We start from the raw sequence: 15297 nt of genomic DNA on the forward strand, positions 1-15297 counted from the left end.
AATGCAAATTAGCATAGCACGTAACCATGAACACAAAAGCCACAACACGCAAATGGCGTTTAATTGGTTTATTTCATTAGCCAACATGTCACTGTAATTGTTAAGTTCTTTCCATCTATCAACTTTCTGCAAAAATAACGATCGACATGCTTGTTTGCTTTGCGGCCCCTTTAAATAAAGTTTTAAAAAAGACCAAGCATTCGATCTACGTCAGAGCATCAGAGCGTCCACGAATCATTCCACGGCGTCGCTGGCAGGGTGGCGAGAGCGAATTTGGACGAAGCTGAAGCTCGCAATTATGGTAAGGGATGTGTTACATTTCTGACACACGCTTAAGGTGTTTGGGTAATCACAATGCACTGGGTCCGCTGGCCAATCAGAGCACTCTGAGCTTTTCGGAAGGAGGGGCTTTGTAGAAATCACCGCGTCTCAGACAGACTATGAATAGAGGATCTGCAATAATGTACATTATGTGAAAAATTAACATTAAAGCATGTTAACTTCATCTTTTAACCAAAATTGAACAAAGTAATGAATGCCAGGGATAGTGTTCAATGTTAATACTGTGATGCTGAATGATTACCATATTCATGTACCATGGTATTAACATAGTATCTTAAAGAATATCGTTGTACTACCATGTTTTAATGACAGATGTGGACCAAAATGAAGCTCACATATTCATGTTTTGATTCCAGTTTATGAGTTAATGGGTAAAGGATTAAAATATTTTGTACTCAACATTTCTACCACATAAAATATTTCAACTCGGCATAACAAGAAAAATGTATATATTCATAATAAGAATGGCCATGGAGTTTTATTAATTTAAACTTATTTATTAATTTATGAATGCATTAATTTACATAACCTATTATGTTGAGGCTTTAAAAGACAGTTATTGTGGGGGTGAATTAAGTAAGGATTAATTGGCAACAGGCCGTTGAATTATTAGAAAATAATGCACACCTGAGATGGTAATGTGGCCACGACGTGAAGCAGAGTATTATATAGGCAGGAACACACCAAAACGACGGTCGGCCGTCGGGCAGTTTTTGTGCGTCGGCCGACTAAGTTTCCTCAGTGTGTTCTGCACCGTCGGCTGAAATTGGACCTCGTCGGCTTTGTTTCGGCCGATTCGACATGTTGAATCGGCGTCGGGGAAAGAGAGAACTCTGATTGGCTGTTCAGCTTAGTGAAAGAGTCAGTGCACGAGAATAAAAGCAAAACAGCGAGCAAAGGAGTCAAAACGGTAAGCATGCACTGCTTTGTTTACGGTATGTGTATCTGCAGCCGGCAGCCCCGGTTTCCTTTTTTGAATGACGAATATAGACTAATATATCTGCAGAAATAGACAGTTGTCTCATTTACACGAAGGCGCAGAACGCGCCTTCTAGCTGACAGTCGGCTGTAGTTCTCTCGGTGTGTTCAAGTCCAGCTTTTTACCCCGACGAGAGGCGACAACACAGTCGGCTTTCATCGGTTCTAGTTAGTCGGCGTCGGCTTGGTGTGTTCCTGCCTTATGAGAGAGCTTATATGGTTACCACACCTCCAAACATTGTTCAGTAGTAGCTAGTAATGGATGCTTGAGCCATTGCTAGTAGACTAATGGATTTATTAATGCATTTTGTAGAGAGAGATCGAGAGATCAAGCGTGTGTGAATTACCAGAGTCTGTGCATCTCTCAAAAGTGTTTGGCAGCAGTGTCTCTACTAATAGCGAAACTAAGTTTATCTGCTTCAAGAGCAGCCCCATTACCTTATGCTTTCTGTACACCTAAAGACTTTGAAAAGATTTAGAAAAGACTTTATAAGATTATCAGCTCACATCTAAAGACTTGGGTTCACAGTTTTTAGTCTCAGACTAAAGACTTGCGATGATATCAAACATGTTTGATATGAAAGACTAGAGAAAGACTGGCATAAATCGGGTTGCTTAATGCAGATTATCACCTCACATTTAACAATCGAGACGAAGGGAGCGCGCCGAGACTCCAGTAAGATTCCTAAAGACTGCCGGTCTTTAGTCTGGGACTGTGAAAATCCTTTGGTGTACGCCCGGCATCAGTAGTGAGAAATGTCATGTAGCTTTTAAGTTGTCAAACTATTTTACTGATAAAATCATCAGAGCAGCGCTGACAACATGTTTCTGTGCGAGTGTGTGTGTTTGTGTTTGAGTGGGAGAGAGAGCAGGAGAAAGAGAATGTGCTTTCCGTACATAATATAACATAATTATGTGGGGGAAATTACTTTTTATTCCTTGTGTGTGCAAGCACACTTGGCAATAAAGCTCTTTCTGAATTTCTGAAAAAACATGGAAACAATTTGTCGTTTTATCCTATAGTTTACCATATTTATTTGTTTGGTTGGTGTCATTGTGGGTTTTGGTTCTTTTGCTGTTGTAGGCTGTAAGGACCTTTTGAAATAACTGAAATCATTTAAGTGATAATGTGGTCAGAAAATACACTGTATATTGCACTGCACACCTTAGAACGTTCGTCAACCAATCAGATTTCTAGTGGTATAAAATAAGAAATATCTTGATTTTTAGTTGTTTTAGCTTATTTCAATGCTAGCTTTGTTTTATTTTAAATAATTGTAATAATGTTTAGCCTCCTTGGAAGTCTGCTGAGGCCCCCTTGTGGTTCCCAGCCCACTGGTTAAGAATAGATACGGGATAAAATTCAATTTACTTTGGCTTCTGACAAGCTAGTATAGATAAAGATGTCCAAAATTAGAGTTTCAGCAGTAGAGATATAATTTTAGGGAAACTACGGACTTTCCTTAATAATAAATTAATAAACTTAAGTATTGTAAGTTTAATATTGTTTTGAACAAAATGGCATAGTTGATTGAAATTTGTGTCTGACTTGTCATCAAAACACATTTTTATTAGACCGTTCTGGAAGACTTTTTATTGGGCTCTCACTCCCCCCCCCCCAAGTCTCTGTTTTCTTCAGTTTCTTTGAACAGTGGGTAAATGCAGTGAGATCCACCCACCAGTATGTCCATTGTCTGAATTAGGCGTTTCTAGTACAATTAATGCCTCGTGGCATTACGATATTAGACAATGTTATATTATAGTAACACGCAATACACACATTTTATCATTTAAATCCATTTTATTGCTCCCAAATGTAGTGTTATTTGTAAATTGCTCATATTTTACTACATTCATTCATTCGTTTTTTGTCAAGCATGTTACAGCATTTGTCTTAGCTGTCGCCACGTGCTCAGCAGTGATCTTTATGGCAGAGGTTACAGTTCCGGTAACTTGAACATACATTTGACGGACGAAACCCCACTCCAATCACAGGGAGATTCCAAATGACGTATTTACGCATGCACCAATCCCGTAATGGTGGGCGGGAGATTTTCAAAATGTGCTTCTGCATGTGATCATAAAGGAGGCGAAGGAAAGACGAGCGCACGACCAATCAGACTCCTCAAGCACCGTTCCAATGCTTACGCAGAGTTAAGGGGATTGATGCAGATAGTGGCCGCGAAACTATTTGGCAGTGAACTTGCACTTTTGCTTTAAACGGAAATAAGTGTAATAGGTTGCTGCGTTATTGTAAGCTAGATTAATTCGCCTACAAGGTATCTAGCGAGGGATAGCGTTGTCGGGGGAGAAGACCATGCTGTTGTTTGTGGAGGTGAGTTAAAGAGCTCAATTTGGCGACCGCGAAGGTTCTTCACAGCTGCGGCATGGATTCAGCTCGATGGCGCCTGCCATGAGTTCAACAAGGAGACATGTTTTGTGGTTTTGTAGTGCTGATACAGTTATTATTAGTTGTTTCTGGTTTTAAATCGATTAGCTAGCGATAAAGAAGGTTAGTTGAGCTACTATGTAATACCTTGTTTATGTGGATGCGAACTGACCGTCAGTTGCGAAAGATCCACGTGCGTGCAACAAATGCTAGCTAACTTATTTAGCCAGCCAGCCTGTTGGCTTAAGGTGCGTAACTTTTATTGGTGAAATTCACAATTAGTAATGACCACATCAAAAACGGAAGTTATCCACGAATCGCATCGGCTTTTAATTTAACCTCTCGTTCAAAAATAACTCTAGCCCGTTCAAATCCAATAAAGCGCTAGTCAGGTTAACCAGGCTGCGTTACAGATGCAGGTTTTTAGCTCTTTGCCCTGAACTCTCGCTCTGGTTTATCAGAGTGGCTAATCAGATTAAACGGGTGAAAGGCCAACTATTTAAAACCTATCTGTGTGTATGAAGTGTCGTGTCGGGTAATTAATAGATCTTGTGGATGATGTTGGTAAAGTATAGAGAAGTTGTGTAACGTTACAGTTGTGGTTTTCAAACTCGTGGAGCGTGTTAATAGTTGGGGCCCTTGCCTGTCCTGTGGTGTTTGTTTTCCTTCACCGTGCTCTTCAGACGTCCTTCATCACATAATACTCAATTTCATTTGAGGGAGCAGTTATATTCGATATAGTTTGAAGCAGTGTTGTAATTTGTTCCTCGGCGTGTCATGTGAAACTTTGATCGCGTCGTATCTGTTAACCCTTAAAAGAGCCAAGCACTGACATTGCATTTTCATTTCTCCCTTTTGTGATATTAAAAATCTTTTTAAATCATATTTTGGATATATGTTCACCCCTGTTATAATGAAGTATGCAATTACTTTAATGTAGCCTTCAAAGGGGTTGTCAGATCAGACCGCTTACACTGTTTATAGTTTGAAGATCTGGGATATTTCTCACTGACCACCTGCAAAGTACATGTCATATCAATGCAAATTTAGAGGCCTACAGTGAAGTTGCTTTGGCCTTTGAATTAAAGCCTTCCCATTAAGCAAGAATGCTAAAAATTCACTGTAAAGTTGCATTAAGCTGTCAAAAAAGCATTTAAAATGTGTTCTCTAGAGAAGATCACTGAATGGTTTCCAATATCCAACAATGCTAATTGACCTTTGTAGCCCACATTTTTTGTGCTTAGAAAATGTCTATTTTTTGAAAGTTGATACCGTATTTAGTCTTTTATCACTTAAACTGGGAATTGAGAGATGCAGTTAGGTACTTGTAAAATTACCACTTCTAATGCTTATTTTTTGCAAAAGTCCTAGATGCCTTAAATGTTGATTTGAAGTTAATTTAATTCATTTTCCAGGATTGTTTCCTGCTCTTTTTGTTGTGCTGCCAGTTAATTCAACAGTTACTCCACATTAACTTTAATAAGGTTGCTCCATGATAGATTGCTGTCAGTTTTAGACTATGATAATGGGTAGTTAAATGACCAGTAATGTTGTAGTTAAGTCTCAATTCTGTTTGCAGTTAAGTCTCAATTCTGTTTGCTGAATCTACTGTCGGAAAGTGTTGACAGATTTCTTATGGTTTTATTCTACTGAACTGAAAAATGGATATTTTTTTTTTAACCTTGTCTTCAAGGTGACCACCAAGGGGGCCGGTCTGAATCCCAATGCTAAAGTGTGGCAGGAAGTGTCTGCACCAACCACCCAGGCTCCGGAGGCGGCCACGGAGACGTGCCATTGGCCACATGGAGAAACTGTCTCTACTGAGGAGTCAGAGGGTACGTATATTGATTGGCAGTTGTATAGTGCTTCAAGTAATGTGTAAAAATGGAATTAATGCTATCTTAAATTTTGATTTGTTTATTAGAAAATTATTTTACATTTTTATGATTTAATTGACTTTTCATAAACTCATGAACACCCTATTTCTAACATAAATAATAATAATTCGTTACATTTTATAAAGTGCTTTGAGTACCAAGAAAGCGCTTTATAAAATGTAACGAATTATTATTATTTATGTTATAAATAGGGTGTTCATGAGTTTATGAAAAGTCCATTAATATCCATTTACATGGAAGGGGGAATCTTTTCAACCACCACCAATGTGCAGCATCCACCTGGTTGATGCGACGGCAACTTTTTCTGGTTAGACGTGGCTAGATTCTTGGCAGGTGTTGTTTTGAGACGAATGAAATTACTCTGCGGTGGATTCATATGCAATAGCAACTATGATGTTAAAATTTCCTAAAACCCAGTGATGATCAGTATCGCGCTTGGAAGGACCCAGAACTATTCTCACTGTAGAGATCTGTCAGCCTAATTTCTCCTCTTATTCCCTCCATTCTGTTCTTTCTCATTTCTTTCTCGAATTCTCAAACTAAATTTCTTGCTCTTTCTCGCAGTGGATTGGGTCTGCCCTGATGACTGTGAGATTATGAGATCTGAGGGTTGCATAGTTTCAGATTAATTTACTACTACTGTCATTCCTCTTCTGAAGGTTTCAAGGAGTATGTTGTTGGCTATGGTGACTCTGAGTCAGTCCCTCCTATGGAGAGCAGCATGTTAAATGGCATTGAGTCAGCAGAACTGGCTTACCAACTCTATGAACCAGGTCTGCCACAAACACCCACTGTCACACTTTAATTCTATCCGTGATGCTTAATGGCTGATTGTCATTGTGGACTGTTTTGTTGCTCAGTGGAGGGTGAGACCGTAGAGGAGCAGCCTCCACTGTCCGAAGAGAGTCTGAAGGAGTCGTTGAAGAAGCAGCTAGAATTTTGCTTCTCAAGGTAACAACCACTCTACACCCTGACATGCTTCCACCTGCTCTCCCATATTACATGTATGTATTTATTTATTTTATACATAAGACCTTCAGGGATGAATGGAAATTCATAATCAGCTGAACACAGCTGATTGGCACTTTCGATCCGGTGCAAATTCGATACCTCGGTTTCGATACTGGTGCCTAACGATACTTTTTTCGATACCAATTTTATGAAATCCATTTGAACAAGATTACATAACACATTACCTCAGAAAAACTTTTTTTTATTTTTTCAGTTTGACTCATGCTCCTAGCCAGTGCAAAAAGGACCAAAAAAAGCACAAAGTAACAAAAAATTTTTTATAAAGAGCTCATTCTCACCAAAGCTGAATTTCTTTAAATAAAAAAAAAAAAGTAAAACTTGTAATATTGTAAAATAGTATTACAATTTAAAATCTTATTTGAATATATTTCAAAGTGTAATTTATTGAAATGAATTTAATTCAAAGCTGAATTTTCAAAATTATTACTTCAGTGTCACATGACCCTTCAGAAATATGAAAACAGTTTGCTGCTTAATATTTTGGAAACTATGATACATTTTTTCATGTTTCTATGATGAATATAAAATTCAAAAGAACAGCATTTACGGTATTTAAAAACGAAATATTTTGTAACATTAAACATGTTTTAATGTCACCTTTGATAACTTTAATGCATCCTATTCCTTACTGAAAAAAAATTCTGACTAACCCACACATTTTTGAACGACAGTGTAGCCTACATTCAGTAGGTTTGATCAACAAGGTATCTCTTTATTTACCAGTGGAAGAAGGACCAACTTTTATGTTTACTCTGTGCACTGTCAAGGTCTTCATCATATTTGTCGTGGTACCGGTCTTTGCAGCAATTATTTTACCGCAAATACTGCATCGAGTGCAGTTGGCATCGAGCCTGGAGAAATGTACCCACACTTTTGATCGACTTTTCCACATCTTTAAGGTATTATGTGTAGGCCTGTCACGATAAAAAAAATTGCTGGACGATAATTTGTCCAAGAAATTATTGCGATAATATTGATAAACGATAATATTGTCGTACTGAGACCATTTTAATCTAAAATAATGATAATGGCATAATAATGCAGGTACACCTTTTAAAAAATCAATAAACTTTTATTTCTAAAGACTATTTAACACTGAAAAAGGAAAACATTTTAAATATCCGCAATAAATGAACAAAACTTGGAAACAATAAAAGCAATGAACTCTCATTCTCTGTTAACAAAAAATGTACTTACCAATGTGTGACTTACGTTCACACCGAGAATCACCTGCTTCATGTACTGTGTGAGCATGCGTCTCATATGAGTAGGCCTATGTGCGGTAGTTTGTGTGCTCGCGTCTCATTGAGTTTTTGTGTGTGTGTGCGCTCGCGTCTCATATGAGTATGTGGCGGAGAGTTTGTTTGTGCACGCGCACGTCTCGTATGAATATGTGCGCGAATCTCGTGTGTGTAGAGTTTGCGTGTATGTGCGTGAGTGACTTTAGGTGCGTCTTTGTGCATTTCATATGTATTTGTTTGAGCATTCAGCAGTATACATGTGTTTTTTGACTACTTCGTACACAGGTCCTTCTCAAAAAATTAGCATATTGTGATAAAGTTCATTATTTTCCATAATGTAATGATACAAATTACACTTTCATATATTTTAGATTCATTGCACACAACTGAAATATTTCAGGTCTTTTATTGTTTTAATACTGATGCTTTTGGCATACAGCTCATGAAAACCCAAAATTCCTATCTCAAAGAATTAGCATATCATGAAAAGGGTCTCTAAACGAGCTATTAACCTAATCATCTGAAGCAACTAATTAACTCTAAACACCTGCAAAAGATTCCTGAGGCTTTTAAAAACTCCCAGCCTGTTTCATTACTCAAAACCGCAATCATGGGTAGGACTGCCGACCTGACTGCTGTCCAGAAGGCCATCATTGACACCCTCAAGCAAGAGGGTAAGACACAGAAATAAATTTCTGAACAAATAGGCTGTTCCCAGAGTGCTGTATCAAGGCACCTCAGTGGGAAGTCTGTGGGAAGGAAAAAGTGTGGCAAAAAACGCTGCACAACGAGAAGAGGTGACCGGACCCCGAGGAAGATTGTGGAGAAGGACCGATTCCAGATCTTGGGGGACCTGCAGAAAGCAGTGGACTGAGTCTGGAGTAGAAACATCCAGAGCCACCGTGCACAGGCGTGTGCAGGAAATGGGCTACAGATGCCGCATTCCCCAGGTCAAGCCACTTTTGAACCAGAAACAGCGGCAGAAGCGTCTGACCTGGGCTACAGAGAAGCAGCACTGGACTGTTGCTCAGTGGTTCAAAGTACTTTTTTCGGATGAAGGCAAATTTTGCATGTCATTCGGAAATCAAGGTGCCAGAGTCTGGAGGAAGACTGGGGAGAAGAAATGCCAAAATGCCTGAAGTCCAGTGTCAAGTACCCACAGTCAGTGATGGTTTGGGGTGCCATGTCAGCTGCTGGTGTTGGTCCACTGTGTTTTATCAAGGGCAGGGTCAATGCAGCTAGCTATCAGGAGATTTTGGAGCACTTCATGCTTCCATCTGCTGAAAAGCTTTATGGAGATGATTTCATTTTCAGCACGACCTGGCACCTGCTCACAGTGCCAAAACCACTGGTAAATGGTTTACTGACCATGGTATTACTGTGCTCAATTGGCCTGCCAACTCTCCTGACCTGAACCCCATAGAGAATCTGTGGGATATTGTGAAGAGAAAGTTGAGACGCAAGACCCAACACTCTGGATGAGCTTAAAGGGATACTCCACTTTTTTTGGAAATAGGCTCATTTTACAACTCCCCCAGAGTTAAAGTGTTGAGTTTTACCGTTTTTGAATCCATTCAGCAGATCTCCGGTTCTGGCGGTACCACTTTTAGCATAGCTTAGCATACATCATTGAAGTGGACAAGACCATTAGCATTTCTCAAAAAAAATGCCCAAAGAGTTTCGATATTTTTCCTATTTAAAACTTGACTCTTCTGTAGTTACATCGTGCACTAAGACCGACGGAAAATGTAAAGTTGCGATTTTCTAGGCTGATATGGCTGGGAACTATACTCTCATTCCTGCGTAATAATCAAGAAACTTTACTGCCGTACCATGAGTGCAGCTGGCGTAATGATATGACGCAGCACCTGAAAAAAAGGCTACCTTCCGTCAACATAACCAACGTGACAACCTGCTTGCGCAGGGTGCGTTCCTTGTAGCATGGAGACATTTGTGACAGATGATTCAGAGGACATATACTACAAGGAACGCTCCCTGCGCAAGCAGGTTGTCACGTTGGTTATGTTGATGGAAGGTAGCCTTTTTTTCAGGTGCTGCGTCATATCATTACGCCAGCTCCACTCATGGTACGGCAGTAAAGTTTCTTGATTATTACGCAGGAATGAGAGTATAGTTCCCAGCCATATCAGCCTAGAAAATCGCAACTTTACATTTTCCGTCGGTCTTAGTGCACGATGTAACTACAGAAGAGTCAAGTTTTAAATAGGAAAAATATCGACACTCTTTGGTCATTTTTTTTTGAGAAATGCTAATGGTCTTGTCCACTTCAATGATGTATGCTAAGCTATGCTAAAAGTGGTACCGCCAGAACCGGAGATCGGCTGAATGGATTCAAAAACGGTAAAACTCAACACTTTAAACTCTGGGGGAGTTGTAAAATGAGCCTATTTCCAAAAAAAGTGGAGTATCCCTTTAAGGCCGTTATTGAAGCATCCTGGGCCTCCATAACACCTCAGCAGTGCCACAGGCTGATTGCCTTCATGCCAAGCCGCATTGAAGCAGTCATTTCTGCAAATGGATTCCCGACCAAGTATTGAGTGCATAACTGAACATAATTATTTGAAGGTTGACTTTTTTTGTATTAAAAACACTTCCTTTATTGGTCGGATGAAATATTCTAATTTTTGAGATAGGAATTTAGGGTTTTCATGAGCTGTATGCCAAAATCATCAGTATTAAAACAATAAAAGACCTGAAATATTTCAGTTGGTGTGCAATGAATCTAAAATATATGAAAGTTTAATTTTTATCATTACATTATGGAAAATAATGAACTTTATCACAATATGCAAATTTTGAGAAGGACCTGAATATGTATGCAAGTGTTTTATATATGTGTGTGTGTGTGTGTGTGTGTGAATGTTTGATTTAAGCCCTAGACAGCACCTCATATGAGGAATAGAGAGAGACGAGCGAGAGGTAGTGCTGCGCGAATGCGCTACGGCGCTCTGCAATCAAAAACAACAATAATAATAAAAAAAACATTTGTAAATCAATGTGTGGCGGTCAGCGTTGATATTGTGGCAGGCCGCCACAAATAAATGAACGTATGGGAACCCTGCCATGTGACTGACAAGCGCCGGGGCACACAAAAGACCTTGCAACTGACAAGAGGGTTCACCGAGAGTTGTCATCCAGTCTCTTTGGGAGAGAGAGAGACGAGGAAAACAAACAAGCATGCGAATGGAATTTATCGCGGCCGGAAAAATTATCAAGCTCATTTTTTTCATCGTGCGATTAATTGATTTATTGAATATCGCGACAGGCCTAATTATGTGTGTGCTCGCGTCTCATATGAATATGTGCGTGGAGAGTTTGTGTTTGTGTGCTTGCGTGTCATTGAGTATATGCGCAAGTTTGTGTGTGTGCTCGCGTCTCATAAGTATGCGCGTGGAGAGTTTGTGCGTGCACGCGCGCGTCTCATGTGAGTGGAGAGTCTTGTTTGTGTAGAGTTTGCGTTTATGTGCATTTCATATGTATTTGTTTGAGCACTGACGTTGACGAGTTAACTCCTTAGGTATCGAAATCTGGAACCGAACAACATGTCATTTTTCGATTTCAATTCGGTCGGTACCTAAAAAGTATCGAACTCTACCCAGCGTAAGTCTTAGGTGCTGTCGACACGCATCGGATATTTACATATTAGGCATGTGACTGTATCACATTTGTGTTGCGATAATTGCTTTTTTATTCTTAAAATGAATTCTAAAATTCGGAATAATTCACAATATAAAAATATTCACAGTATTTTGAAGTGACCACAATAACAATATCATGCATGTAAATTATTATGATATTATACCATGGTCTGGGTGAATACTCAATTCTGATTGGAAAAGTGATTTTTAATTTGTCCATTAAAAAGTGATAGAGGACACCTAGTAAAGGAGTTCTTGTGAAACTGACTGTTTACCGTTCGAAATTAATAAATAAATGCGCTGGCTACATCAGCTGTGAGTAACCATAGCAACAGGTAGTCAAAGTATCAGTTTACAATTTATTGCATCAAAACAAACATCTAGTTAGCCGTTATACATAGCCTAAAAAATAACTATGCCTACGTGTGTTTTCATTATAGGTTGAAAAAAACGAAAGTGTAATGCCCATGGCTAGACAAGCCTAACTTGCATGACATTTTTTTTTTTTTAATTTCTGGCTCGTAAGTTGGCTAAACTGAAGGGTTCTATGAGCTGAGCGGACTATAAATATCTCCGGTTGCTAAATAAACCATCAGACGTAACCAGGGAATCCAAGTTATTTTTTGTAAAAACTTAAGATTTTGATTGTAAAACTAATTAAAATATAAACTAATGTTTTAAAAATGTGTTATTTGGCAAGTGACCATGGTATAATCGGGTTAATGCCCTTCGAGGTGTCCATTGTCCAGGTATTAATGGACTTCGGACTCCGCTGCGCGTCGGACGGTTCACGCCTCGCCGTCGTCCATTAATACCTGACAATGGACACTTCGCCGGGCATTAACCCTTACTTGTATTATACCGTAAACCGGCACATGTCTATTACATGTATTGTTGCTCCAGTAGTTTTGGTGTTTTTAACAGCAGTGCTTTTGTGTGTTGGAAATATAATTATTTTTTTATCATGCCCTTTAAAGGGATACTCCACCAGTTTTTCTTATTAAACTATGTTATTCCCTTAACTAAGACGAGTTGATACATACCTCTCTCGTCTCAGTGCGTGCACTATATCGCTCTGTATTGCCGCAAAACTATGTTAGCACTTAGCTTAGCCCATGCATTAAATATGGGCCAAGCAGAGAAGCGACCAAACACTTCCACGTTTTCCCTATGTAAACAGTTACTCGAGTGGTGTAACTTGACCTGGGCTGGTGACACAAAATAAACCGTTGCGCTTTTCTAAGCGTTTAAAATTGATGACTATATTGTATGGCGGAATACCATAACAAGTGCTTTTGAGCACTTCGACTTGGCGCAATAATATCTTCACTCGTGAAAAGTCCTCTTACCGGCTCCCGCTTCCTCTCCCTCTGACATTTCCGTCAATACAGGTTTCCGTCAATAAAGGGATACAGGTTTTAAAGTATCCCTTTAAAACCTGTTTGCATCCATGTGCATTTAGACGTTCTTTGGCCGTTGCTTAATGACCTGAACTGTTTAAAGCATTATTCTGCAAGTGTTGCATTTTTAAGACCCAAAAATAAAAAGTCCAGCTTTTAAAAAAAATTGTCAAGACATTTCTCGCTCCACATGGTTGTCTTATATACTTCAGGTGAACTGAAACCAGTTTTTCAGGGCTGCTTTAGGATCAATTAGTTGACTAGTTGTTCAGGAAACCTACTGACTAGTCTTATTTTAAAAATGCAACCAGTCGAAAGAAACGCCGTTTGTAGAAATACTTCTACACTTCTGTGGAAAAACATTTTGAATTTAAGCAAACATGTCCAGTGGTGTGATAAAACAGTAATATTTGGAGTAACGGGTTTCTATCAATGGAATATGCAAACCATTCAATGGAAGCTTGTAGTTGCCAAAGCAGACATTATAAATCTGTTTTCCCACTATATACGCTTAATCTGTATTCAAAGGCTTTACCAAGTAAAGTGCTTATGTTTTGAGTGCTACCAATATCACTGCAAGTTAACATCTGTTATTTAAAAAAAAAAATTCTACAGGGAGAATCTCTCCAAAGACCTTTACCTGATATCTCAGATGGATAGTGATCAGTTTGTCCCTATTTGGACCATTGCGAGCATGGAGGGGGTCAAACTGCTGACTACTGATATGGACCTGATACTTCAGGTGCTACGAGGTAAAAAGAAAAGAAAACAAAACCTGGCCAAAGTTACAGAATTTGTTGTTCATTCCTTGCATTTAACGGCGTTGTCCTTCTCAGCCTCTCCCATGGTGCAGGTGGATGAGAAGGGCGAGAAGGTACGGCCAAACCACAAGAGATGCATCATCATCCTCAGAGAAGTCCCTGAGACCACACCTGTTGAGGTGAGACCATTCTGTATATTCATCTCTTGTAGCTGTACATGGTAGAGTGGTTATTTCTGTGGTTACCCCGATGATGATCAGTATCGCGCTTGGAAGGATCCAGAACCATTGCTGCTGAGATTTCATTGTCTTCTTGTTTAAAACCTCCTTTATCTGTTCCTCTCTCTCTCTCTCTCTCTCTCTCTCTCTCTCTCTCTCTCTCTCTGTCTCTGTCTCTCTGTCTGTGTCTCTCTCTCAGTACAGTGGATTTTGCCCTAATGACCGTGAGATTATGAGATCTGAGGGATATCAGACATGTTTCTCAGTAGTTTCACTTAATATTTTGATTTGCTGACTAATGCTTTTGTGTCTCTGTCAGGAGGTGGAGGCACTTTTTAAAAGTGAGAAGTGTCCTCAGGTCATCAGCGTGGAGTTTGCGCACAACAACAACTGGTACATAACATTCCAGTCTGACACTGATGCTCAACAGGTATCACTGACAAACACATTCACGAACGGCCTTACTCATAGAATAAATGTTTGTATAAATAATTGTTCAAATCTTTCTTTCATATATAGTTTTTTTTTCACGATCTGTGCTACCATAATTCAGATCATGACAGTTCATGACTATTTAATCTGTAATTTGTAATTTTCTGTTCACTATTATAATTCATGAAATATGGCCATAATGAAATCAAAAAAGCAGTAAAGACTTGGTCTTCACTCTGCATCAAAATGATTATATACATATATTATTAGCTAGCTGCTGATTAACTAGCTCCTCAGCTTAAAACTGAAAAGTTAGTTTAACAGCCATAATTTGCTGATATGAAAACCAATATGCACTTTTGCTCTGCTGTTGCATGGATTAGGCCTAACATGTTTTTGCATTTTGTCTGCTGATTTAATTAATGCAAATGGTCTTTATCTGGCCACATTGTTTCACAGGCTTACAGATACTTGCGTGAGGAAGTTAAAACCTTTCAGGACAAACCAATTATGGTGAGTGCACATCGTGCTTGTGTGTTAATGAATGGATGTGTGAATGAGCACTATTTCTGTTCTAGAAGTATGGCTTTATTGTTCTCAAGGAGGCTGTTCTAACAGGACTCTTTGAAATACTCAACTTTAACCCTTGTTGTGTGAACCAATCAGTGATCAGTTATACTATCATTATGTAAACAATAGGAAAGACCCCTGTAAACAGTGTGTGGGATTATGTAGCCAACAGCCTTGGGATTTTTGTCCTGGTCAGTCTATTTTTGAATTAATTTATACAACAAAATACATTCTATCTTATGAAGCCCACATCCTTAAATCAAACAAAAGATATCTGTATGACGAATGCATTAGATGCGCCTATGCTTGAAGGGAATCTGCTTTCAAGTGCCCTGCTGAGACACTGGTTCACATTTATAAGTAATTTCTGGATCTTG

The 15297-nt window shown here is 39.1% G+C and overlaps 1 protein-coding gene across 2 annotated transcripts in view; it reads left to right on the top strand.

Annotated features, from left to right (window-relative positions):
* The window catches only part of larp4ab (La ribonucleoprotein 4Ab), a 39958-nt gene that overhangs the window by 2205 nt on the left and 22456 nt on the right, over positions 1–15297 (top strand). The window contains exons 1-8 of one of the 2 annotated variants that reach the window (XM_077198356.1): positions 3360–3655; positions 5403–5544; positions 6267–6380; positions 6468–6558; positions 13555–13691; positions 13776–13879; positions 14238–14348; positions 14810–14863. In XM_077198356.1, coding sequence (XP_077054471.1) covers positions 3638–3655; positions 5403–5544; positions 6267–6380; positions 6468–6558; positions 13555–13691; positions 13776–13879; positions 14238–14348; positions 14810–14863 — 771 coding nt within the window. In that variant the 5' untranslated portion in view covers positions 3360–3637. Of the gene's footprint in view, positions 1–3359; positions 3656–5402; positions 5545–6266; positions 6381–6467; positions 6559–13554; positions 13692–13775; positions 13880–14237; positions 14349–14809; positions 14864–15297 lie in introns of those variants that run through there. The other variant, XM_077198355.1, reaches the window with a different exon arrangement.

Source organism: Siphateles boraxobius, unplaced genomic scaffold (genome assembly GCF_051911475.1).
Source record: "Siphateles boraxobius isolate OS27281-9 unplaced genomic scaffold, OSU_SipBor_1 41, whole genome shotgun sequence".
In the NCBI taxonomy this organism is placed as follows: domain Eukaryota; kingdom Metazoa; phylum Chordata; class Actinopteri; order Cypriniformes; family Leuciscidae; genus Siphateles; species Siphateles boraxobius.